The sequence below is a fragment of the Protopterus annectens genome, chromosome 7.part0, assembly GCF_019279795.1.
Source record: "Protopterus annectens isolate FY-2018-M chromosome 7.part0, PAN1.0, whole genome shotgun sequence".
NCBI lineage: Eukaryota > Metazoa > Chordata > Ceratodontiformes > Protopteridae > Protopterus > Protopterus annectens.
Genome location: NC_056739.1, coordinates 553,918,887 through 553,945,678, shown reverse-complemented (window position 1 = coordinate 553,945,678; position 26,792 = coordinate 553,918,887). Strand labels below are relative to the sequence as shown.

Below are 26,792 nucleotides of genomic sequence, written 5' to 3'. Positions count from 1 at the left end.
TTATTTAAATGCAATTGAATGTTCACATAGCCCCATACTCCTGTCTTTTAACACACTTTCCAGCACTGCAGACTTTTTCACCATACACTGAAGTGTGCTTCTATACAGAGCATTGTTAGTATTTGCTTTCATAATATATAAGTGCTCATATATCCGTTCCCTCAATGGATGTTCAGTTGTACCTATATAATGACATTGGCAGACCTGGCATATAGCTAAATAAAGCACCCCACTGTAGCAAAAATATTTTGCTTCTAAAACCTGTTGATCTTTCATTGTTTATATTTGGAAATCTTATCTGAAATATGAGGGCAGTAATTACACATCCCACACTTCACAGTACCAAATAATTTTGTGTTGGTATTATTCTGTTTCCCCTCTGCTACCTTACGTTTTTTAAATTTGTTTTTGAGTTTTTCAATAAATACTGCTAGTGGATAAACTTTTGATCCTTATGCTGCAACTATAACCCTTAGTTGGGGGAGGGGGTGCAAAAATGTGTGTCTTGAATAACAAAAATAGAAGGAGCCTTAGGTTCATGGCTTCTTAAAAAAAAAAAATTAATGTTAATAGTCCTTGCGTAAGACAGTCATATAAAACAGGTTAATTTTTTTTGTAAATTACAATCTGATGTCCGTCTTCATTTAATCCTTCACATATGGGTTTGGTTCTGAACATTTGAACTGAATCATCTGTTACTACAGCCTGCAAGAACCAAGCAACTGTGGATCTTAAGTCCTGCCCAGAATGCTCTTCTCCAATTCACCTCAGATCTCGTTTGCTGCTTCCTGTGACAGGTGTGATGGCAATAGCTCATGAGCTAAGTGAATTATTTCTTATATTTTTCTTGTGAAATTTTTTCTTTTGATAAAGTTTGCTACCTTTTCTAGTTTGTGTTTGCTATTGATTTGTCTGTGTAACTACCCTTTTCTAATAGCTCATTTCCGTATCTCTTTTTAACACTTTGGTGTTTTTTCTTTACTGTCATTGTTGGTCGTCTTTCTTTCTGTACCTTTTGGTATTCTCTACTACCATAGTTGGTAGACTCATGTGTATATGTATACCTTTTCTCCTTCAGAAATATATATAATAATAATAAGAGTTTATGCTTCTATCTTTGTATTGCTACTTTTTTCTATAATTTTATAGTGTGAGTGTGTATGCGTGTGTGCGTGTATACCTGTTTTTTTCTGGGTTTCATGGCTAAGGGTAAAGGCACTTCTGGGTTTAAGAAATGCCTTAAAAGCAAATGAAAGCTACCAAATTCTGATGGACATTCTCTCTTTCTGTGTTTACTGCCTTACAGGAACATTGTTCTTTCTGCCATAGCTACAGTCATTGGACCCTGGTAGAAAGGAAAAACAAACTAATTTTGAAGGGGGATGATAAAATCTACCTTTGAAGAGGCCATCTCTGGTCTGGAGAAGAAAAGTAAAACCGCTATTTTATCCCAGTCATCATCATCATCTGCTTCAAAGTTGACAGGTCCAAGAAACGGAGTCAATCGGTGCCAGCTTCTTATACATAATCATCTTCCAAGAGGCTTAAAACATCAGTTCCCTCTCTCAGTGCAGAACCTGTACAAACATTGACGAATACTTCATTATCACCCTCAGTGCCTACAGTTTCTCTTTCACCGGTGCACAAGTTGCCAGCACACACTCAAAGCCTATCCATGGAACCCATAGCCTTTGTACCGATGTCTTTGGCGCCTATGGAAAGTGTAGAATTCTCATTTCTAGACCATCGAAAGACAAGATATTCTCCATCCATTTATCCTTTTGCAGGTTGATTACCTAGTCCTTTTTTTTGGAACGTACAAGGTCCCCTTCTGCCCATTCTATTCATGCCATCAAAAGTTTAACAGAAACACATGTGTTGAGATTGGTAGATCAGCTTCTGGTGGTGAAGGGAATCTCAGGTGTATCCTCAGTTTCAGCCCCTCCAGTGCCAGAATCCTTCCTTCTTGATGTCCTACTAATCTTTCTACTCTGACCTCCATTGTGGCATTAAAGAGTCGAGCTCTAATTTTACTGGTGCCAGCTGCCTCTGTTCCTGCCAGATTTCCATCTCAGGTATTGATTCCAACCCTGAGCTGTTCATTTTTTTCCGAGTCGGAGACTTATCGGGTTTGTGGCTATGCTGTTGGTTCTGAGAGGCAGGACTCAACTCCATTTTTTTTAAGCCAATCCTGCACCTCTGGCTTTGGCACACTTTAGTTCGACCTTAGGAGTGGTTTCTGCGGAGCGGGGGAACCATGGTTCTGAGGCAGTCTTTTTGGTTCTGAGCTCCCCTCCCTCTTTGGGGGGAACCAGTTTTCCAAGGCCTTGGAGAGGGCTCTGTCCACTGTGGGCATTCATTCGGTTCCACCCCAGTTGGCACAGTTTCCTGCCCCTTCCCCTCCTGCAGAGTCTCAACCAATTCCAACACCTGGACAGCAAATGCCAAAACTGCAGGAGTTACCTATACAGGTTTTGTCCTCTTCTCATACTTCCTCAGATCGTCCACTGAGGAGGTTCCTCAGAAGAGGAAGTGTAAGAGGGAACACTTGGGTTCCCCAGAGGAATCCATCACAGAGGACACTGATTACGATGAAGAGGAGGTTTCTCCACAGTCATCCCCAGAAGATGTCTCCTTTGGAGGCATCCTTGATATCCTTAAGCAGGGGGGGTGGGTGTCTGGATGTCCCAAAAGCCCTCTTCGGAGGAATCAGTGTACCTGCAGGCCTTTGGCACTCAACAGTCTACCTCTTGGGTTACTCCACCTGCTGACAAGCTCATTAAGTTGATCTCGCAATGGGTGTGGAAGGCTCCTTATGCTATTGAACCCATCCTCAAGAGACCAGACAAAATTCGTACTGCACCCGAGGATCATCAATTTTGGGCAAAGAGATTGGCAGTAGATGCCATGGTGGTAGCGGCGCCCCCAAAAATAATAACTGGCAGAGTAAAGTTCCAATAGCCATCCTCCCAGTAGAGAGCCTGTGGTGATGGATAGGTTTGGAAAGCAGGTTTACACTTCATTGACTTTTGCATTACAGTCTTTGAACTTTATGGCACACTTCACCAGACTCCAAAGGAATCTGATTTAGGAGTTATCAGATATCCTGGTAGGAGCCATATCTGATGAAATCCAAGATAAGGTTGCTTCTCACTTGGCCACCCTAGAGTCCATTTCAAATTCGTCCATGAGACTCCTAGCACATGCAGCTGAAGGGGACAACCAGAGCAGCGGGATTGGGCATAGCCATAAGGAGGCATGCCTAGATGTGATTGTGCGAATTTGTGGAGCCATAAGTCTCCATTCATTAATGGCCCCTTTGACGAATCATCCATTTTTGGCCCTAAAGTTCAAGAAATGTTGTGCAGGTGTGGAAAGGATGGAAAGACCCTTTCTGCAGTGGGTGTGCATTTTTTTCTACTCCTCAGCATTTCTTTTCAAGGAATCAGAGGAGCAGGAAAATGTAGTTCAAAAAGTCCCAAGGGCCATTCCAGGACACCCATGGCAGAGGCTCCCCAGGGGCAGAGGGGGGAACTTTAATTGAAGATGCCATCCATGAGACAGAAATGGCCCGCAAAAATCAGGGTTCCAGGGATACTTTTCCTGGTAAACCCTTATCAGTGCTCCTGGAATGAGGCCAGATTGCTTTTGTCTTGAGGCAGTTGGGGGGCGTTTATCCCTGCAGCAACACTCCTGGCTTCACATACCTTCGGATATTTGGGTGCAGCAGTTTAAAACCAGAGGCTACCCCATACCCTTCCTTCTAACTCCCCACAATTGCATGAAAATCCCCAATGTTCCACCCAGTCAATGAGAACCAGCAATATTAGAAATACAAAAACTGCTAGAAAAAGAGTCATTCAAGAGGTCCCACCAGATCACATAGAATCCAGAGTTTACTAAAGATTCTTTTTAGTGCCAAAAAAGACAGGGGGCTGGAGACCAATTTTGGATGTAAGTGTTCCTAACAAATCTGTTTGACAGACAAAATTCCAGATGGTCACGATTCAATCTGTTCTCCTGTTTTTAGGGAAAGATGATTGGATGTGTTCGATAAATCTCCACGATGCATATTACCACATAAACATGGACAAGTGCTCCAGGAGATTTCTCCACTTTTGGCTGGGAGCCAGTCATTATTAGTTCAGAGCTCTGCCTTTTGGTCTTACCACAGCCCTCAGGGTGTTTGCTAAATACATGTCAGTAATGGAAACCGACTTGAGACTGCAAGGATTCTGGGTGTTTCCATACTTAGACAACTGGCTTATTACCACTAACACCAGGCATCTTCTAGAAAAAGCAAGAGAGTATGTTCTCCAGACCTGTGTCAACCTGGGGATTACTGCAAATTACGAGAAATCACATTTGACTCTGACTCAGACTTAAGAGTTCATAGGAGTAGTTCTAAATACCACTACTTGCATAGCCTCCCTACCTTATCTAAGATAGCAAAAGATCAAGACACAAGTGCAAAACATTGTCAGAAACAAGAGAGTAACTGCATGACTTGTCCTACAAGCCTTAGTTTCGATGGCGGTGACCATATCATTAGTTCCCCCTAATGAGGTTTCACATGAGAATTCTATAGTGTCTTCTAGAATCTCAGTGGTCTGTAATGTATCAACCAGTGTCAAATCAGATTTTCATCACCAGCCATTGCAAGAAAGACCTAGCTTAGTGGATTAATTCAGAGGAAATTTTGTTGGGCCACCCCTTTGTCCCGAGTCAACCACAGGCCATAGCGACCATGGATGCCTCCCAGATGGGGTGGGGGACATTATTTGGGCAAGACTGTCCAAGGCACTTGGTCCCCCATGGTGGTCAACTTGCATATCAGTATTCTAGAGCTGAGGGCAATGTTTTTAGTGTTGCAGGCCTTTCAAATTGCTCTCACCTCGGGAACGATTGCAATTCAGGCAGACAATATGGCAGTAGTTTGGTAAATCTTCAGGCAGGGAGGAGCCAAGTTTTACTCCCTTTGTCAAGAAGCTCTCAGAGTTGGGCAGTGCTCAATCTCTTCCAACTGCTTTCTAATAGCAACGCATATTTCGGGGAGTTCCAATATGATAGCAGACAAACTGAGCAGATGCATTCTTCTGCCACACGAGTGGTCTCTCTATCCCAAAGGGGCGGAAAAGATTTTTCTTTGCTGGGGCTAGACTTGCTGGAACCTGTTTGCATCTCCCCTGAACAGCAAGTGCAGCAGGCACTTCGCCCTGGTCTTCCCTGTTGGGGAATGGCCATCCTAAGTTTTTAAAGAAAGAGAAAAGGTTGAAGAGCAAGGTAATTCTCATTGCCCCCTTGTGGCCTCGACAGATTTGGTTCCCCTTTCTTTGGCCTTATCTGATTCAACGACCGCGGGCTCTGGACCCAGATCCACGTTTCTTATCCCATCCAGAGGGGTTAGTTCACCTAAACCTTCAAAACCTCAAGCTTACAGCTTGTCTTCTCCAGTTCCATTGATTGCCAGGTGTAATAATCTTTCTTCTCCAGTTCATGGGATTCTCTTGGCCTCTCAAACCTTCCACCAGAACATTTTACAATAGTAAATGAAAAAGATTTTCATTCTGGGCTTCTGATAACATTTTTCCTTTCTCCGCTCCCATTGACAAAGTTCTAGAATTTTTAGCTTTGCTCTTTCAAGAAGGAGTTTCTTCCTCTACTATCAGGGTTGAGCTAGTGGCTATTTCAAATTTTCACAGTGGGTTCAAAAAATATTCATTAATTTCCCACAAACTTTGCAAAGCATTCTTAAAAGGCACCCTGATTTTAAGGCCTCTGTTCAAGGGTCCATTTGCACCTTGGGATCTAAACTTAGTGTTACAGACAGTAGTACATTCCCCCTTTGAGCCCGCTGCCAACTTCAACCTGAAATTCTTATCTTGGAAGACTTTATTTCTGGTAGCAATTACTTGCGCCAGAAGAATTTTGGAAATTCAGGCTTTATGCTGCAAACCACCATATTTGATATTTCACAAAGACACTGTCTCCTTGAGAACGCACCCTTCCTTTTTACCAAAGGTGGTATCAGAAGCAAATATCAGTCAGATAATCAACTTACCAGTATTCTTTCCCGGTTTCTCAAATAAAGGTGAATACTGTTTACATTTATTGAATGTGCGCAGACAATTGCATTTCTATCTCTGCATAGCAAAAGATATACGAAAATCTGACCAACGGTTTATTTCCTTTTCAACTACCCGAATGAGTAAGCCAGTATCTAAGGTTACCTTATCTAGATGGCTAAAAGATTGTATATCTTTCATATACAAGAGAAAAGTCAAATTACCTGGACCTGTAAGAGCACACTCTACTAGAGCCATAGCTACTTCAGCAGTCTTTCATTCTAAGGCATCATGGATGAAATTTGTGCAGCAGCGACATGGGCTACTCCACATACCTTTTATTACTCATTACAAATTGGATTTGGTCTCAAGGGCAAGAGAGCCATTTGGTTTTATGGCGCTCAGGAATATACAAATTGGATTTGGTCTCAAGGGCAAGAGAGCCATTTAGTTTTATGGCACTCAGGAATATCCTTCTGTGAGTCCTAGCGGCTGTAAAGACTGCAACTCCGACTTTATTATAAAAACAAAATTCTTAAAGCGCTTTTCATCTGTTTATACACAGACTTCTTCAGAAGATACAATAACATTGAACAAACCTTATTTAAATAGCCAACAGCTGAAAATGTGCGGGAAAATTAACTAAAGTCAATTAAACAACATGTACTTAAACTAGAACCTTGATCTTTGTTTAAAGGTACAATACTCTAACTTAGACCATGCTATATATATATATATATATATATATATATATATATATATATATATATATATATATACACATTAACCTAAAACAGTGCATTAAAATACGACCAAAATAAATGACATTACTCTCAAAGTAAACAAAATAAAAATGCACTCTTGTATATAATGTTTTAAAATTCACATCTATCTTTGCAAGCTTTTTAAGCTTTAATATGCTCATCATTGAGCATGATTCATTCAGGCCCGGAAAGCTAAATGCATTTAGTTTTAGCTGCCACATTAGTTCCAGTTCTTCAAGTTTGAATTAAGCCGGGCCACCTCTAATGTCATTCACAAACTGATCTATAACCATGAATTTGAACTGATGTTGAGGATTCAGATGGGCATGTTTTGCCAACGCATTGTCTATTTTGTTATGTTTAATGGCATAAATATGCTAATAAATTCTCTCACGGAACGTATGTTCCGTTTTACCCACATAAAATGCTGGGCACACTACACATCTAGCTAAATAAACAATAAAATTGGTGTTACAATTACATTTAGATTTCACCTTGTATTTATGTCCATCAATTTCAGAAAAGTTAGTGACGTCTATGAATTTACAATAATTACAACTTTCACACTTGAATGTGCCCATAATTCTATGCATCTTTAATTGACGTCTTTCCAGGAGTGCTTTTAAATTACTCCCTCTCTTAAATACTATTGATGGTCTAGTGCCGAGCCATTCAAACAGTTCATAGTTAGTTCTTAATAGATCCCAATTCTTGTGTAATGTTCTAACACTGTAACTACTTTGGACAGTGAAAGTTGTTATGAAACTACATTTGAAATTCTGTTCTCTCCGAGATAAATGCTCAGTGAGTGAATCTACTGGTTCTGTCTCCGAAGAAGTTACACTAGTGTTAGATGGTAATTTAACTGATAACATAGGTTTCAATGAAGATAGTTCTCTTTTACGAGTAACCTCATCAATCAGAGACTCTAATAGATCTACTGGGTAGCCTCGATGCATGAACATACTTTTCAAAAAGTCACATTCCTCAAAGAAGTCAGTGTTCAAAGTCGATATGCGGGAAGCTCTCACCAACAGACCTTTGACTACAGACCTGTTTTGATGGAAGGGGTGGCAACTTGAAAAATGCAAAAAGGAATTGGAGTAAGTTGCTTTTCAAAAAATTTTTGCTGTATAACATCTTAACTCATTGTTTTTAACTAACCAGATGTCCAAGTAAGAAATGCCATCAGTGTTAAAGCTATGCGTAAACTGTAAAAAAGTCTGTTGAAGAATTTAACCTTTGAACTAATTCGATAGCTTTAACTTCATCTCCCTTAAATACTACAAAGATGTCGTTTAAAAACCTAGTATAATATAAAATACTTTCTGATAAAGACGCATCGTTGAATATGAAATTGGTTTCCCAGTGGGCCATAACTAAACTGGCCACACTGGCTCGCAAGGGGACACCATTGCCAATCCCACTTTCTGTAAGAAAAAGTTGTTATCAAACATGAAATAATTGTTCGTTAAAACGAGGTCCAACAGTTCAGTAATCAAGGCTATATCCCTATTTGGTGCTCCATTGCTATCCACTCAATACTAACAGCATGAGGAACGCATGTGTATAAATTCCTGACATCAATTGTTAAAAAATTCGAGCCACATCTATATTCTATATCATTTTGACCAAAAAAAAAAAGCCAAGAGTCCTTACATATTTTACAGTTTAGTTTAACACGATGCCATTTCTTACTTGGACATCTGGTTAGTTAAAAAGAATGAGTTAATATCTTATACAGCAAAACTTTTTTCGAAAAGCAACTTACTCCAATTCCTTTTTGCATTTTTCATATTGCCACCCCTTCCATCAAACAGTTGGTGAGAGCTTCCCACATCTGACTTTGAACACGGACTTCTTTGATGTGACTTTTGAAAAGTGTGGTCATGCATCGAGGCTAGCCAGTAGATAGATTAGAGTCTCTGATTGATGAGGTAAAGAGAACTATCTTCACTGAAACCACTTCAGAGATAGAACCAATAGATTCACTCACTGAGCATTTATCTTGGAGAACATAACAACTTTCAATGTCCAAAGTAGTTACATTGTACACATATTTATAAGATTGGGATTCTTACTAAGAACTAACCATGTGAACTGAGCCAGCTCTCTGCACATAGACCATCAATAAGAGAGAAGAGAATCTAAAATCAAAACCCCTGGAAAGACGCCAATTAGAGATGCAGAATTACGGGCACATTCAAAAATGAAAAGTTGTAATTATTGTAAATTCATAGACGCCACTAACTTTTGAAATTGATGGACATAAATACAAGGTGAAATCTAAATTTAATTGTAACACCAAGTTGTTATTTTTAGCTAGTTGTGTAGTGTGCCAGCATTTTTGTGGGTAAAGAGAATTTATGAGCATATTTATGCCATTAACCATAACAAAACAGATCAAACTTGAAGAACTGCAGCTAATGTGGCAGCTAAAACTAAATGCATTTAGCTTTCCGCGTCTGAATGAATCATGCTCAATCATGAGCATATTAAATTAAAACATTATACAGAAGAGTGCATTTTTTTTTTGTTTTGAGAGTAATTCATCTATTTATATATATAGAGCATGGTCTAAGTTAGAGTATTGTACCTTTAAAAAAAGATCAAGGTTGTAGTTTGAGTACATGTTGTTTAATTAATTGACTTTAGTTAATTTTCCCGCACTTTTTCAGCTGTCGACTATTTAAATAAGGTTTGTTCAATGTTATTGTATGTTCTGAAGAAGTCTGTGTATGAACAGGCGAAAAGCGCTTTAAGAATTGTAATTGTTTTTATAATAAAAGTTGCGTTTTTATAGTTTGTTTTGCTCTAGTCCCAAGATCTAAGATAGCTGTAAGCTCTGTCCCATATGTCTAGGATTAAATAAAGATTGACAACATTAGATAAACAAGTTCTGTACTTACCATAACATTTCATTTGTGTTGTCCATCTTCATTTATCCTTGATTCCTCATCTTCCACCCACCTTCCATTGAGAACTCTTGATGGAACAAATTATAGTCATAGTATGCATTTTTTCATATATGACACCAGATATGGTCTCTATAAAGGTGTTGCTAGGACTATATTTTTGTCCTTTTATATTTTATGCAAACTTGATATGAGGTGAATTTGAGAGAAGCATTTTGGGTAGGACTTAATCTCAAGAGATTTTTGGTTCTTGTGAGCTGTAGTAACAGTTGAGTTGGTTCCAATGTGCAGAACCGTACCCATATGTCAAGGATAAATGAGGATGGACAACATAGATGGAACATTGTGGTAAATACATAACTTCTTTTTAATTTCAGTCAGGGAACTTTTAAATATTTAATTTCATCATGTAACATTTCCTCCATTTTATTAATATAAATCCCCAAAATTACTGTCCCTCCCCTGTTGTCAGATATATTGGTCGCTTGATAGCGGTTTTAAAAGTTCATTTTCCTCGCATGTGAGATTCTTGAATTTGGTTTCAGTTAAAAATTTCATAAATACTATTTTCACGTGTCTTATCAAATGCAAATCAATAGGATTTAAGGAGGTTTATGTGAGCTGGTTCACCCATATGCTATAAATATTTTTCCACTGCTGACATCTTTAAATAAGTACACATTTAAATTCCTTGAAAATACATTAATAGAATTAAAGCTATCAGTAACTTCTCCTTATATCTGTAAGATAAAAGTAAAACCTTATTCAGATAAGTTAAAATGTGTTGTGTTAATTTCCAAGTTTCTGTAATTAAACATATTATAACTGATAAGTGTGTAAAACAACTTCATACTAAATTTCAATACATGAAATGGGGGAAAGTGGGTGGATTAATTCATACTCCATCTCCCTCTCACCTCCCTTTTCCTTGCCCCTCTTTATTTTGATTATTTTGCAGAGTATGCCATCAGAATGTTAGCTGACCTTTTTGGGGTATGTTTGTTGTGCTAATCTTCGTGAGCTCCTCAAAAAATCAACATTTTCTACAAATTCTTTATCATTATTCATACCATCAGTATTATCAGACAATTTTGCAAGCAGCCTTGCATTTCATCTATGATTCCACCCTGTCTATCAGAGGCATAATTGTTGCTTAAGTTGAATTTGCCTTGTAACATGCCACCTGGCGCAGGATAAGCAGTGGCTTTAGTGTATTCATCTAAAGATAAACAGGAAAAACATTTTTAGGTGTATGTTAATAGAAAAGATGACATGTTATTTAATTATTAACTGATTTTGGTACTAATTAACAGGTTTGTGTTCATGTAACTTTAGATTTTCTTTGTGTTTCGCTGTTGTAGTCATCACTTTTGGGTTATCCCTGCCAGGTTAGCCCTCAGCTGGCCAGAATACCAGATACTTCAGATTGAGCGTCGGTTGCTGCCGCCTTCAGACTGACGTCAGGACGTCGGAGGTATAAAAAGAGGCAGCCGACGCCATTACATCAGTCTTTCTTGCCAAGGAGCCTGAAGCAGAAGCATCTTGCATGAGTGCCGGTTGGCCGTTTACCTGTCCTCTTTTTCCGAATTGAAGTGAAGTCTTTCAAAGCTAAGTACCCCGTTGGGGATTTCTTTTTCTTGCTCTAACCGATGACAGAGAAAGTTAATAACGGTCTCGCCTGTGGAAAGCAGATTCCTCACAGAGATTTTCATTCATATTGTATTACTTGTCTAAGCTTTGAACACGATGTCCCTGCTTGTCGTTTTTGTGCCTTGTTCAACTCTCATACCATTCGTCGTCGAGCTAAAATTCTAGCTGAGCATTTTTATACCTCTCTGAGGTTTCCCGGTATGTCATCCATCAGCCATCCAACAGCTGATCTTCCGAAAAAAAGTAAAGAAAAAGACAGAGACAGACCGCCAAGGAGAAAACCTTCCGACGACTCTACTGTTAAATTAGTCGCCGGTTCTCCGGGCCTCAGTGAGATGTTTTCGCAGTCCCTGATGTCCACACCTGTTTCTGTGCAGGCCTCTGTTGAGACCCTTTTGGAGCCACTGAGCAGGCACAGGCTAACGAGGAAGGCCTTCGCATTACTGTTTCCAGATCTAAACCAACATCTTTTATTCCGACTTCCGCTGTTGCAAAACCTCCGGAGTTCTTCAGCCCTTCGAGCAAAACGATTACACGAAAAACCTCACAAAGTTAACCGATAACCTTGGGGCCTTTACCGCAGTCCCAAATGCTTAGTATGGCAGAGGACCTCATGTACCTTATTAAGGGATCTCAGCCTTCGGCTCCTAAACTGAAAAAAGATCTATCCCCAGAACCTTTGCCTGATTCAGATTCTGAGCAATCTGAATCATTTATCGAACCAGATGAAATGCAAATTCTATATGCATATGAAGATTCCGATGCCAGGGAATCCTTGCCCTCAGCTTCCCCATCAGAGGATTTCTCTTTTGGGGAAACACTACATACTCTCCAGGAGCATTTTAAATGGGAGAGTCAGGACTATCCTCAAACTAAAAAGAGGATTGGGGAATTCTTGCATTTGCCCCAGCACAGGCCTTTGGCCATTCCCCCTGTTTTGGATGTGGTGCATGATGTCTGCCTTGAAACCAGCATAAGTCCTGACTCCATCCCTCCTGCTCCAAGGAAACCAGATGGGTATTATTGAGTTCCAGACTCTCATAAATTTCTGTTCAGAAACCCCTCTGCCGATCCAGAGGTGATCACCCAAGGATCCAAAGGGGTTAAAGCTACTGCAACAAAAAATCCTACCCCAGCTGATAGGGAATCCAGGGCTCTGGATAGATGGGGGAAAAAGGTATACACCTCTGCTACCCTTGCTATTCGAGCACTTAATTGTGAATTCCATATGATTAAATGTCAGCAACACATTCTGCAGCTATTAAGGAATAATATTACTACCTTCCCAGCTATGACATAATCTAAGGAACTGCAAGAACTAATGCATTCTGCAGGCTGGGTTACTAAGCATTCCTTGCACTGTGGGTTTGATGCCCTAGAAGCCTCATGTAGGGCAGCCACCACAGGATCTGTCATATGCAGACACGCATGGCTTAGGGAACAGCCCTTGCCAGACCATGTGAAATCTAAACTGCTGGATGCACCTTTGCATAAAGATAACCTATTCTGTAACAAAGCAGAAGAGGTGCTTAAAAAGATGGAGGGAAAAGATAAATCTGTGCAAACTGTCAAAGATTTCTTACAAGTGCAGCCACCAATGTTCAACAGAAATTTCCCTCTAAATATTGGGCCTCCAAGCAAAGTCAATCTAGGTCTAAAAGCAGCAAAACACTCAGGCCCTTATCTCAGGGCTCACAGAGAGCAAAACAGTGGCCCTCATCTACTCCAAGAACAGGGAGTTCGAAGCAGCCTCCCTTTAGCAAAAACTCAGTGACTCTTCTCTTACCCTGCCAACAGGATTCCACCCCTCGGGGGGGAAACTCTAAAATTTCCTCCACACCTGGGCCTCCATCACCGACGACCAAGGGGTTCTCAAAATAGTGTCTCAGAGTACAGGTTCTCCTTTCATACCCTCCCCACTGCCAGAGGGTATCCAGATCTTCCCCTTAATCAATGGGCAGAGCCACAAAAACTTGTTCTTACCTTAGTCTCCATGAGAGCAGTGGAATCCATCCCAAAAGAGCAGGTGGGACTAGGTTTTTATTCAAGACTCTTTCTAGTTCCCAGAAAGGAGGGCACTTGGCGCCCCATTCTGGACTTATCCATCCTGAATACCTTCCTTCACATTGCAAAATTCAAAATGCTCACCCTCCAGCAGCTCCTACCCATGCTGGCTAGGGATGCTTGGCTGGTTACTCTGGATCTAAAAGAGGCATACCTTCGTATCCATATCAGGGACTCATGCAGAAAATACCTGTGTTTCAGAGCAGACGATCAGCACTTTCAATTCTCTGCTCTGCCCTTTGGCTTATCTACTGCACCCAGAGTGTTCACAAAATGCCTTGCAGGCAAAGATGCATCCAAATTTACCCATACCTGGATGACGGCCTCATTCAAGCAGGCACTCAGGGCAAGTTGCTGCTAGACCTAGCCTTCGTAAGGAAACTTTTCACCTCTTTGGGGTACACAATCAACAAAAGGAAGTCAAACCTAGTACCCACAAAAAAAGATTGTTTTCCTGGGAGCAAGTTCATGACACAACTTCCCAGTGGGCATTCCAGCTTACTTCAGACAACTGGCCACCAGGCCCAAGCTCACTGAAGGAAAATCCTGCAAGCCGTGGGGTACATGGCCTCTTGCATTTTTCTCATTCCATATGCCAGACTGCATATGAGGAAATTACAGTGGTATCTAAAGAACCTTTGATGTCCGCATACACAGGACCTGGAAACTGTCCTTCCCCTTATTCCATGCTTAAGAGCAGAGCTCCTCTGGTGGGCCAGAGCCTGCGTACAGAACAAGGGGCTACCCTTCCACCCACACCCTCCAACCCAAAGCCTCACCACAGATGCGTCAAACTATGCCTGGGGGGGGGCACATCTGGAAGGCAAATGCATTCAGGGGCAATGGAACCAACAGCAACTGTCTCTGCACATAAACTTAAAAGAAATGCTGGCTGCACAGCATTCCTTGGTGGCTTTCAAGACTTTCCTCTCTCCAGGAACTCTTATCATCAGGACAGACAACTCCACTGTGATGTGGTACATCAGCAAGCAGGGGGGAACTCTTTCCTACCCCCTGTGCAGGCAGACCATGACCCTTTGGTCCACGGCAGCCTCAATAAACTTACACCTGATAGCCCAGTAACTACCAGGCTCCCTAAACACCCTGGCAGACCACTTGAGCAGGCAGGTACTGGACGCTCACGAGTGGCAACTCAACAGGTCAACCTTCACTCAGATAATCCAAGCATGGGGGAATCCAGAGGTCGACCTCTTTGCCTCACCCACCTATCACCTTCACAGCAGGTTCTGCACAAGGGAATATCACAACAGGGCCTGGAGAGTGGATGCCCTATCCTTATCTTGGACTCCTCTCTCAGCTTACACCTTCCCTCCACTGTCTTTCTTGCCAAGAGTGTTAATAAAAATAAGGGAAGAAAAGCCAAGGATCATTCTAATTGCACCAGGCTGGCCCAGAGTGCACTGGCACCCCCTTCTACGCAGTCTGTCACAACACCCCCCCCCCCCCGACACCTGCAACAGACCCCAGACCTTCTAACCCAAGCCAAGGAAAATTTCTGCACCCACATTTGCAGACCCTCAACCTGGCTGCCTGGCCGATAGCTTAAAGCTTGACCAGTCTGCCCTCCTCAGCACACAGGTCTTGGAGGTCCTCAGAGAGGCTAGATTCCCGAGCACCAGGAAATCTTACTCAGACAAATGGAAGAGGTTTTCTAGCTGGCTCCAGGCTAAGGGAAGCACTATGACTCAGCTTACTCTCCCAATTATCCTGGATTTCCTAGCCGAGCTGTTCAGCAAGGGGCTTTCCTTCTCTTCCATAAAGATCCACACTTCAGCAATCTCTGCACACTGCAATGCTGAGCAGTCGATTTTCTCCCCCTCCCCCATCAAGAATGTTTCTCAGGGGAGCAAATAACCTCAGGCCTCCCAGAAGGGCATCCACTATGGCATGGGACCTCAACTTCATCCTGGAAAAGCTTACTTTGTCTCCTTTTGAGCCAGCAGCTTCCACAAAATTAAAGTTACTTTCCTGGAAAACTGCCTTCCTCCTGGCCATTACCTCAGCCAGAAGGGTCTCCAAGCTGAAAGCCCTTACAGCAGTTGAGCCCCTCATTTTCTTCCACGCTGACAGGGTCACCCTCAGAACCAACCCCTCCTTCATGCCCAAGGTGGTTTCTAGTGTGGACCTAAACCAATCCATTCACTTACCTAACTTCTTTGCTAGTCCACAAAACAAAGGTGAAATAATTCTTTACTCCCTAGAAGTGCACAGGCAACTACAGTACTGTCTAGATAGGACCAAGCCTTTTAGAAAATCTGACCAGTTACTGGTTAGCTTTGCCACAGGGGCAGAGGGCAAAGCCATCTCCAAACAAACCATCTCTAAATGGATAGCACACTGCATCCAATTCTGCTACAAGCACCATGGTAAGCCTCCCCCTAAGGGGATTAGAACTCACTCTACCAGAGCAGCCCCCACCTCAGCAGCCTTCCTCAGAGGAGTGGCTGCTAGGGATATCCTGGAGGTGGCCACTTGGACATCTGTGCACACATTCACCAGGCATTACCATCTGCCAATATTCTCTAAGTCTAGAGCAGGGTTTGCCACCACAGTCCTGCAAGGCATGATAGCCAGCCCATAGCACATCTGGGCTACCTCCACCCTTTTCTTCTAAGCTTTGGGAATATAAACAAAAGTGATGACTGTAACAGGGAAACATGAAGAACATAGTACAGTTGTGTACACTTATCATAAATGTAGATGTTCGAGTGTCTTCGCTGTTGCAGTCCTGGTTTCCCACCCTCCTGCCCCCATGCGTTCTTACCTACTCTGTGTGTTACCCTCTCCTTTTCCAGAGCAGAGACATGATGTATTTATTATGAGCTACTAGACTGGGGATCAGCCTCTGATCAATGCCTCCTTTGGGGGCTCCTGACATTAGGGCAAGAAAAACTGATGTAATGGCGTCGGCTGCCTCTTTTTATACCTCTGACGAACTGACGTCAGTCTGAAGGTGGCAGCAACTGATGCCCAATCTGAATTCTCTGGTATTCTGGCCGGCTGAGGGCTATCCTGGCAGGGATAACACAAAAGTGATGACTGCGACAGCGAAGACACTACATCTACATTTATGGTAAGTGTACTCAACTGTACTTTCTTCTGAAGTCCTAGTTAGGACAAATTAATTGAAGTTTTTTGATAAATAAAGCCAGTTAAAGTTTGCCAATGCCTAGGTTGTTTCTCTGCCTCTGGTACACTGGTTTATCTTTTGTTACTGTTTAGATGTAGTTGTGAATTTTTAGCCATATCTCAATTGATTAAGGATTGTTTTGTAAAGTCTTGGAGTTTAGACATTGATTTGGAAGAGCAGATTGGGTTAGGGTCTTTGATATACTGAACTAGTGTAGCTTGTTTTTTTTTTATCAGTGAAGAAGTTATTGAATGTTAAAGTATGGGGCCTAGTACAGATCCCTGAGGGGCACCAATAGTTTCTGGCTAGAAGATGGAGAAATCAGTTTTCCATTGTACTGCTTGTGCTGTGACAGGTAGCTATGTTTTTGTTGCAGTGAAGAGGTTTGTAAGCCCTAAGGATGAGAGAGGGAGTTTCTAGTGGGAAACTGTATCAAAAACTTTTCATAATTCTAGGAGGAGGATGGAGTGGGCTTCTGGCATGTCTGTGGGTGTTGACAGTATTAACAAAACTCAAAGCAATAGCTGTGCTTTGAGGATGTATGCCTTGTTAGTTTTGAAGGCAGAAGCTAGTCATCTCTTAGATCATTTGATTACAATAGGGGGGGATAAAATAGTAATTGGTTTGTAGTTTAAAGGTGCTGTATTGATTCCACTCTTGTCCAATTAAATATTTTTTTCCACAATAAGGGGACTTAATTTTCAGATATGGGTCAATTTATCAGACTTAAAACTGGATATGCAGTAGCCTCTGCTGCTGTTTTAAGATATTTGCCAGTAGATTGGACAGGTTTGATTGTAGTAGGCTTTAATTTTTGAGTTTTTTTTTTGTCTCTTAAAGACTCTCTCTTTACAAAAAAATAAGGAAGGCATGGGTTGCTGTAAAGGCCTGGAGTTCGGATACTCGTTTGACAGAGGTGATGGCTGCCAGAAGAATAGCTTCTCCAATTACAGAATTTGATTGAAGGAGATATTCTGGTTTGAAAGAAGAGAGCATGAGTTTTTCCAGCACAAAGTCGAGGTCCCAAGCAGGTGGGATAGTCTTTTTGGGAAGTTTCAGGTACAGTGCACCTTTTTAAAAACTATTTTTACTTCTAATCTGGCCAAGAGAGGTGAATTCAGGAGTAGCACACAGAAATGGGTGAAATGTGTTTTTTAATATGAGTATGCTAGGCCAGACTGCAGCAGCTCACACAGATAATTGGACCACTGAGGTATTGCCCTGAAATGGGTCCTGATATTTAGGGTAACACCATACAGAAAATCTTTTCCATTTTGCTGTGTAAGATTTACTGGTAGCAGGTTTTCATTTTCTTGTCTTTTGGAGAACCTGAAAGATGTCCTCAGAATATTGGTGTCTAAAGGATTAGAATCCTATCATCTGTAATATCAAGCTGAGGGATGACAGGTTGGGATGAAGTAGTAAGCCCTTCTGTTGTGTGAGCAAATCCACTGTGGAGGGAAGCTTCTGGTGGTAGTCCTAAGCTTAGGGGGAAATCAGTGCTACATTGGCCAGGATCTTTCAGTATTCTCTCTCTATCTTCAGGAAGACCTTGGGAAGAGGAGGAAGTAGAGAGACAGTATATAAGAACCTCTATCTCCAAGGGAAGGACATATCATCTGTTTTCCAAGCTTGAGGGCAGTAGGTCCTGACGCAAAAGAGCAGTAGCTGTTGGAGTCCATGTGTGGAGTATTTCTAGGAAGATCTCCCTGTTCAGCATCTATTTGTGGGGATCTTCTCTTGATTTAAAGTCTGCCAGGATATTTCCCTGTAAGGGAATTTAAACCATTTGGAGGAAGAAGTTGCTTTTATGGCCTGCTCCCATGCCAGAAGAGCTCGTCTGCACAGTTTGTTAATGTACCACTTGACAATTGTGGTGTCTGTGAATCCTGTCAATCGACCTGGTTTCTAAGAATGGGCAAAAACCTTATAGGGCCTCATTTAGTGCCCTTATCACCTTCAGATTAATGTGCTGTTTTCTTTGGTTTGTAGGCCATTGCCCCAGAACATTTAGGTTGTCCATTCATGCTCCCCATGAATTGTCTGATGCGTCTTTGTGAAGCTTTTGTTCAGGTGTTTACATTTGAAAGAAAGACCCAGGCTTAGCTTTATCTCTATCCACCACAGAATTTCCTTTAGACAAGGCAAGAGAAGGATGTCTGTGTCCAGTGGATGAGAATGTTATGGCCAGGTGGATTTTAGGTACCACTGCATCTTCCTCATATGGAATGTGTCAAATGGGAGCATCTGGATGGTTGCTGCAGTGAACTCCATTGCTCTTGGAATCTCCCTTACTGCACAGGACTGAAGAGGAATGAGAGAAAATAAGTAACTGGCCAGGTTCTGCACTTTGATGGCAGCAGTGCTGTGTGAGCTTGGTATCTAGTCTGCATCCCAAGAAGGTTAGCCCTTGGCTTGGTTTCATTGCTGACTTTCACAGATTAATTGTGAAACTCAGGGCTGAAGTAGGGCCATTGTGAATATGAGATGAGTCAAGATTACCTGCTGGGAAGGTGCCTGCATTAACAGGTTACTCAAGTAAGTGAATGATTGGATTCTCTGAGTCCTGCAGTAAACTGTTAACTGAGACTAGACACTTTGTGAAGACTCTGGGGACTGTAGAGCTCAGAAGCCAAAGCACAGAACTGAAAGTGTATTGTTTGAGTGGAAAACCAGTGAAACTTCCTGTAGGCCGGATGAATAAAAAGGTGGAGATTTACATCCTTTATGTCCATTGACACCAGGAATGCTTGATGAAGGCTGAATGGAAGCAGAGTTTACAGGGACAACATTTTGAAACATGGTTGAAATCCATTGATGGTGGAGAGGTCTAGAATTGGTTTCCAGTCCTCCTTTTCTTGGGTCAAGGAAGAGTCTGGAACAGAACCCTTTTTCCCATGCTTACTGTGGAGGCACAGGTTCTTATGTCCCTTGCTCTAGCAATGTTTGAATGATGGGATAGAGTGACTTTATCTGATTGTGCGGTGGAGGTGGAGGAGGGATGCCAATGAAAGGAGATTTCTTTCCAGGTCATTCTGTCTCTCTTGGATGGCTGAAAGTACTCGTTTATCTTAAGTGATGAGTAGCCTCTTTTAGAGATGAGATCAGCCTTTTGGGTAGAGGAAGGGATGGACCATGTGGTGAAGAGGGTGACTGGAGGTAGTCAGGCAGACATGACTGACTAAGGAGGTCCTCCCCGATCTGGAGTCCCTCTCTGGTTTGTACTGGAATCTTTTCCTAGGCATTTTCTTGGCTTTGTGAGAAGGTCTAGGTTCCCAGCAAGCAAAGGAAGTGGGTTTTTCAGGGGAATTCCTTTGGTACCTTGACACAGAAAAAAGATGTGTACAGTCATTCATAATTTTGGCTTGTCCCTGTAAATGTTTGAAAAGACTAGCAGCATCCGGACCAAACAAAAGAAGCTTGATTTTAAAGGACAACAGTGGGATTCTGTTATTAGATGCTCAACTTCTCTGTCCTTTTTCTCCCTATGTATTGTCCCTGCTATGAATAAACAACAACACAGCATTTAAATATTTTAAATTGACTGTTTCTCTCCACTAGAATAGCACCTTACTGTACTGTGGTGGTTTCACTTTTGAAAAAAAACTTTTATTCCACCCTAAAAAAATCTCCAATTCACTGATGTCATCAAAGCCAATGAATGCAGGTAGTTTTCTGGCCAATTCCCTCCCCAAACTGACATCACCATGACTGTCCTAAAAATCCACCCATGCTGTGATGTCATAGCTCCCTGGTCCTTCCCCTACCCATACAGTAAGTAAAGGCTAGAACAAGGAAATAGTAAATGAGTCAAGTCTCCTGCTGTGAGCTGTCAATCACAGCAGGTACCAGCTCAAATTACCATTAGCATTTTGACAGCTAGGCAAGTTAGGTGTGAAGGGGGATGGGAGATGAGTCAAAGTAGGACAATTCAGGCTTCACAAAAAAACTGCAATTTAGCCATTCTAAAAAGAAGCAGCAGTAAAAAGCACTTTGAAAGTATGTTCTGTGGCATTTGCACTGTTTGTGCTTTAAGTAGTCATTGAATGGCATGAAATGTTACTTAAAACTGACTGAAAGACAGTAGTGTATGCATGTAAAATCAATGCAGTAACAGGAGGTTTAGGAAGAAAGAGGCCTGCATGATGTAACTTTTTACAGACGAGCACTGCATTGCGGGATACCTAGAGGCAGAATAAGCTATCAGAATTACTTCAAGACGCCAGACCCCATGTGGTCAGACTCGGAAATTATGTATAAAAATATTTAAAAAACTGTAAATAGTCCCAGAATGGTGTTAAAACGTAGGAAATGCCAAATCATGATGAAATAAGCATGTTTTTGAGTCTGTGGCTGTGGTTCTCCTTTAAGCAAGAGTCTGAGTTTTCCCTTAATGTATTCTGGAAGGGACTGAAAAGCAGTTGACCTGGAGGAAGCTTCTTGCAGTATCTTAGCTGCATTTAATGCTTTGCGTAGCATTTTGGAAGCCTGAGCCACCAAAGATAAAGCCTGTTTAATGGTAGTTTCCTTAAGGGAGGAAAACTTTTTTTTTTATTTAAATCTCTGAAAATAAACAAGTATTTAATTATCTGAGTTTGATAATTCAGAGCTCTCAAGGCTAGAGTAGAGAACATATAAACCTCTATCTTTCTATTTCCCTGGGCAGAACCCATTTTCGGTGCATGTCGGGGTGGGGGTGAGGAAGCTCCATCACTTAGATAAGTGAATTTCAGACAGTTCTCAGAATAAACAGTTGAATTTCTCATTAAAAAAAAAATCCAAAACAAGTATATACAGTAAAGTGTTTACATCAGCAATTATGCGTCTATACAGTACTTGTAGCATAAATTCTTGCAGGAAGTCAAATTGATACTGCAGAAGGGAAAACATTGTTGTAAAGAAGTTTAGTGTTTTGACATTTGGTAAAGAAAGGTTTGCAAGCAGTGCAAGATATGTAATGAAGTTAAGTTATAAAATTATGTAGAAAAGGAGATTTAGTGTTGTGTAGGTTTGTGAAGAGTTCAACAGACATAATGAAGTAAGTTGTAAAACTGTGTGTAGGAGGGGAGGGAAGATATTAGCAGTGTATAGGAGGATAGTGGTCATAGTATATGACTGAGACAGCACGGTATACGATTAACACCATTTATACTGCCTGTTCCATACTGGTGTATCTAGAAGATTTAATGACTTAGGTATACAGGTGTTGCACGAGAGGGGTAGAGGACTGGATGGGGGCAGTTAGGAAAAGAGAAAGCTGAGAAGTGTTGATACATCCCTTTTTTTCACCCCCAACTTCAACAGGTATAGGAGGGAAAAGTTGTTTGGGGTGTAATGATTCAAACAGAGGAAGGCAAAAAGTTAGTGAAAAGCAATAAGACATTTGAGCTTTCACTAGTGGTGTCAATCAGGTGATGAGCATGACCAGGATTGGCTAAGGTTTTCTTTGAGCCAGATTTTATAGCTTAGGCATTTGTCAGTTTTACTTGTGTAGGGATGGTATTCCAGTGCTTGGAGATGTAACAGGAATATAGTGAGTCCCCGATGAATAATTTGCTTTAGTAGTGCTGCTTAGAAATGCCTCACCAGAATGGAGGCCCCTTGCAGGGGTGTAGGGCAATAATGTTTCTTTAATGCAGGGTGTTGTTCAGGATAATATATCAGTTTGTATGCCATAGCTAGTCAGAGTGTGTTTTGTAGTTAAGCTCTAGCCTCTTTATCTGTTTTAAGGCATGGCAGTAGTGACTTCATTGAGCAGTGTTGGTAGCAAATGTATCTAATTGTTGGAACAGAAGGCTAGTGAGTTTATCAGAAGGAAGTGCATGACAGCAGGTGATAATGTGGGGGGTTGTCTGACATGGGAAAAACAGAGGGGTCTGGCACTTTTTTTTTGTACAGAAATTTAAGTTATTGGGTACCTTGTAAAATATGCCTGGCTATTTTAGTGCTGGCTGCTGTTAATCTGGTGCAGTTGGAGTTGATGCAGAAGCATCCAGGAAAGCCTGCAGAACAGGGAGGTACAGGAGCAGGGGTGTCTACTTCAAGGAGGTTATAGTATCTCTGTTTAAGTTCAGAAATCTGTTTACATTCCCACTCAGAAATGCTTTAGCATTTAAATAGTTTCCTCAAATGAAGCTTCTTCAATGGGGGGGGGGGGGGGGGCAGGATAAAGGGAATCTTTATCATTCCAGGCCACTTGATCTGGTGAATGGATTTTTGATGAGTAGGCTAGAGTGCTCATGAATCTGATTCATCCTCTTCATAATCAGAAGTGTCTAATGGTCTTTTGTGGAGTAGAAAGAGAAATGGTTGTAGTAGCAGGCCTTGAAAGGGTTGATGGTTTGGGTGTCATAATGACATTAAATAGGCCCTGTGAAAAATCCATCCACTTTTTTTTTTTTTTTTTTTTTTGTGCATCTGAGGGGGGATATTTTTAGTATTTTTTCTGTTTTCTAGGTGCAGCGTCCCCTTAACTAAATGTGGGGGCTCCGACCCCTGTCTAACCTCTGAGTGATCTGGGAATTCTCTTCTAATGAAAATTTGTGGTATGCCTTTAGGTGCATTGGAAATTAGGTGGGGTTCACCCCTCCCCCTTCTCACAATCACCTTTAACTTCAGTTTTTCATACGTGTGAATCTTGAACAATATACTGACCTCCAGCAGGGTAGCAGGAGTATGAGCAGGTGTCAGGCGTATTGTGGGTTCCAAGATCTCTGTGGGTATGTCTGAATCAAACTGGAAAGTTATGATATCAAGCCTAGGCATCTTAAAGACTGCTTTCTATTTGTACTTAATGTATCCTTAAAGGCTAGGAAGACTGATGTGATCACCAAATGCTTGAGCTCTTCCATACAAACAAGCTCTGAGTACTTTTTTCATTGAAGCCAATTGCACTTTCATCCCAATTTTAAATACTTCTTTATTAAGTGTAATGCCAAGAAACAATAGGAGTTGGACAAGTGTTTTCTTCATCACCATCAGTGTTTCCTAAGGGAGAGGAAAGAAGTGCATGCCAAGCCCCCTCTCTCCATATATGATTCTATATGAGTCAGTGCCTGTGGCAGGGTGACAGCATACTAGACAAAGAGGGTTGGACTGGCTGGATGTTTTCTCTCTGCCCACCTGCTGTCTGCTCCACTCTCACTTTCTTGTATTGTAGCTGTAAAGATGGCTTAGGGGATAGGGATGTCTGTCCGTACAGCATGTGACCTACCTTGTGTAAGGCAAGAAGGTGAGGTAGTCCAGGCCTCTCAAACAAAGTTTTGTCAAAGATGTCTGTCCGTACAGCATGTGACCTACCTTGTGTAAGGCAAGAAGGTGAGGTAGTCCAGGCCTCTCAAACAAAGTTTTGTCAAAGGGACTACAGAGAAAGTTTCCCTTTTTCTTAATTCTGTAGGTGTTGGCATCACCTTAGGATCACATGTTTTTAGCAGGTGTGTGAGAACCTACTTCAGGGCAGGTCAGGATGTGAATGTGCTCTCCTGCAAGGCCCTGTAGAAGGCAGGATCCATCTGTCAACCAACAAATTGATCATTTTAGGAATGGATTCCCTTCTACATTATTCAAGATGTGGGGGAACATAAAGTTGATACTCACCATGCTTAAAACAAGGCACTGTGAGAAATACAGTGTTGACAACACTTTAGGACTCGACCAACAGTTTCATTGGTCATTATTGGTTTTCTGAAGCTTCATCACCATTTTTTTTTCTGTTGGATACCTTAAGTGGGAGAACATCTGGCAGGCCCTTATTTTCTTTTTTATAAAGGTCAAACATATTTTCCTGCCTATAACGTTAAGTGAACTCTCAACCACACCATGAATCTTGCCCATCCCACAAAGAAGGAGGAAAGAATGTATTCCCTGTATGTACATAGCACAGATTCTACTTAGACAAGATCAAGAATGTTCACAGAGTTGACCCAATTGTTTCTTTTCCAAGACTCCAAATTAGGAATTTTTATGGATCACTGTCTTTCTGTCTGTTCCCTCAGCTGACCAGTTAAGTTTGTTTCTCAGTCTTCTTCAGACTTACTTGCTTAGAGAAACTTTGAGGATTTATGTTAATACATCCACTTATGTAGGCTTATGCCCATGGGCTTAGGTCATATGTCAGAGTATGGCTCTATGGAACGTTTTGGCTTTGGTATCATGGTAGGATGCTCATGTTATTTGGCAAGATAACCCAACAGCTTGGAATTCTGCAACAGTGATCCTTAGGACATCTGATGTTTTGGTAAGTTAAGCTTCTGCACTTTTCATTTCTATTAATGTGTGCACCTGTATCTTGTGTGATAATATAACAAAGGTGTTAAAATTAAGTATTTTTTGTAATTCAGAATATAGGTTAAAGAAAAGAATAGCTCTAGTTACGTGTTTTCTTTCCTTTTTTGTTCAAAAGTTGTTTTTTTTTGTCAACGTGTGTATTTTTATTGTCTCTATATACTTTAGAATATTAAGAATCTACTTGCTTCTTGAAAACTTGTATTTCCTTAATCAGATAAGCTTTGTAAATGTTGACCATTTTTGTTTTGAATTGTCGAATGTATTTCTATCCTTATTCAAGAGTTTTTTTTCCTAGGCTCAGCTGAAAATGGACCTTTCAGTTCCTTTACTGACTTTCCTGATAAAAGAAAAGCAAATTAAATCTGTTCACTGTATCATTTATCATTAATTTTTTTCTAAATAGTGTTCACTTTTAAAAAGGTTGTGGATTGGTCACATTTTATGTATTAAATTAATTAGGGCATTTATTGCTAACTGGTGACAAACTGCTAGAATTGGCAGCTAACTATCCAGAGTGCCCTGTACTTTGTCATTTGGCATATTACCAAGAATGAAACCATGAAAGAGGTACCCAGCCTGGTAGTCTGGTGTGGTGGCAATTTTCTACCATGAGCCCGGATAGAGCTGTACTGCTGGAGAATGTTACCTGGCATCTCTTGCTATTATGTGTGGGTGTGTGTGTAAATGTAAGAATTCATTTAAAGCGGTTTGGGGGAAATGAGCATTAGAACACACTAAAGCACATGGAGAGTGATGAGAATGAGGTTTTTGGGAGTTCTGTCAAAGATGTTTGGTGGGGTGTTGAGTGGAGCTTTTTCTAGGCATGGGTAGAGCAATGGAGCATATGTCTTGTATGTTGTAACCAGGCTGCACTTAGTGACTTACCCAGTAATAAATGCTAGTACCATACCTCTCAGCCCTGAAACATCAAAAATCTGGACAAAGGCCCATGAAAAGTAAGTACAACTGGACAGAAATCTGGATGCTGGTTAACATAAAATTTCATATATAATTATGTAACCCCACCCAGCCTAGTGAATTGTGGGTTACCAACATTCAGACGCAAGTTGAAGAACAGACAAAATATTACATTTAAAATATAATCAGAACAATTGTGTTTTATTTATATTAACATCTGAGCTTGCATCAAACTTTGACCTACTTGTAGAAAACTAAAATGCAACATTCTTTTATAAAAATAAAATTAACTGCTATTAACCTGTTATTCTAACAGCATTCTAAGTTTATAAGAACAATATTTTAAAATCTATCCTTGCCCCCCCTCCAATTATTTAATGCTTTAGCCAGATTTCTCGTTTTAGGAAGTTGAGAGATATGTGCATGGCATAACTGTCAGCCATACCAAGTTCCTCTGTATTTACCAGTTTTGAGGGCAAAATAATGGGGTGCCACAAATTTCCGAGTGGCCCCTTCAATTCCTGATTTTTTTATTTCATTTTTATTTTCAATTTCAGATTAAATGTTTATAATGTTGGGAGTGTGGTTGCAGACCATTAGCGTTGGTGTGTATGTAAAATTGGTCTTTGTGCCATTTCCTGTACTTTAGAGTGTTTGTTTGGTTTATCCTAGCATTTTCTCCTGGAGGTCGTCTTCGTGCATTTATGGTGCTTTATGTAAGCTGGTTTTAGTATCATCAGTATCAGTTTTCATGTTCAGTCATTTCTGACTGTGTTTGGAGGGACTGCTGTGCAGGACCACACTTGAGATTCGAGATCTGTTTTGATATTAAAAGTGTCAATAGAAGATTCATAATGCAGAGTGAGTGACAGGAAGCTCATTTTAATTAACAGGCTGAGTACTAGGATTGATGGGCCTCATTTTGATAAATTGTTTGCAGTTGATTATAACTTATTTCTCGTTTTATATAACCTGTCAT

The 26,792-nt window shown here is 41.0% G+C and overlaps 1 protein-coding gene across 1 annotated transcript in view; it reads left to right on the top strand.

Moving 5' to 3' along the window:
• The window catches only part of LOC122806049 (complement decay-accelerating factor-like), a 225,738-nt gene extending 199,325 nt beyond the window's left edge, over positions 1–26,413 (top strand). Inside the window, exon 4 of the mRNA XM_044076289.1 lies at positions 26,371–26,413. Within this exon, the coding sequence (XP_043932224.1) occupies positions 26,371–26,413 (43 nt within the window). The remainder of the gene's footprint in view (positions 1–26,370) is intronic.
• The last annotated feature ends 379 nt before the right edge of the window (positions 26,414–26,792 follow it).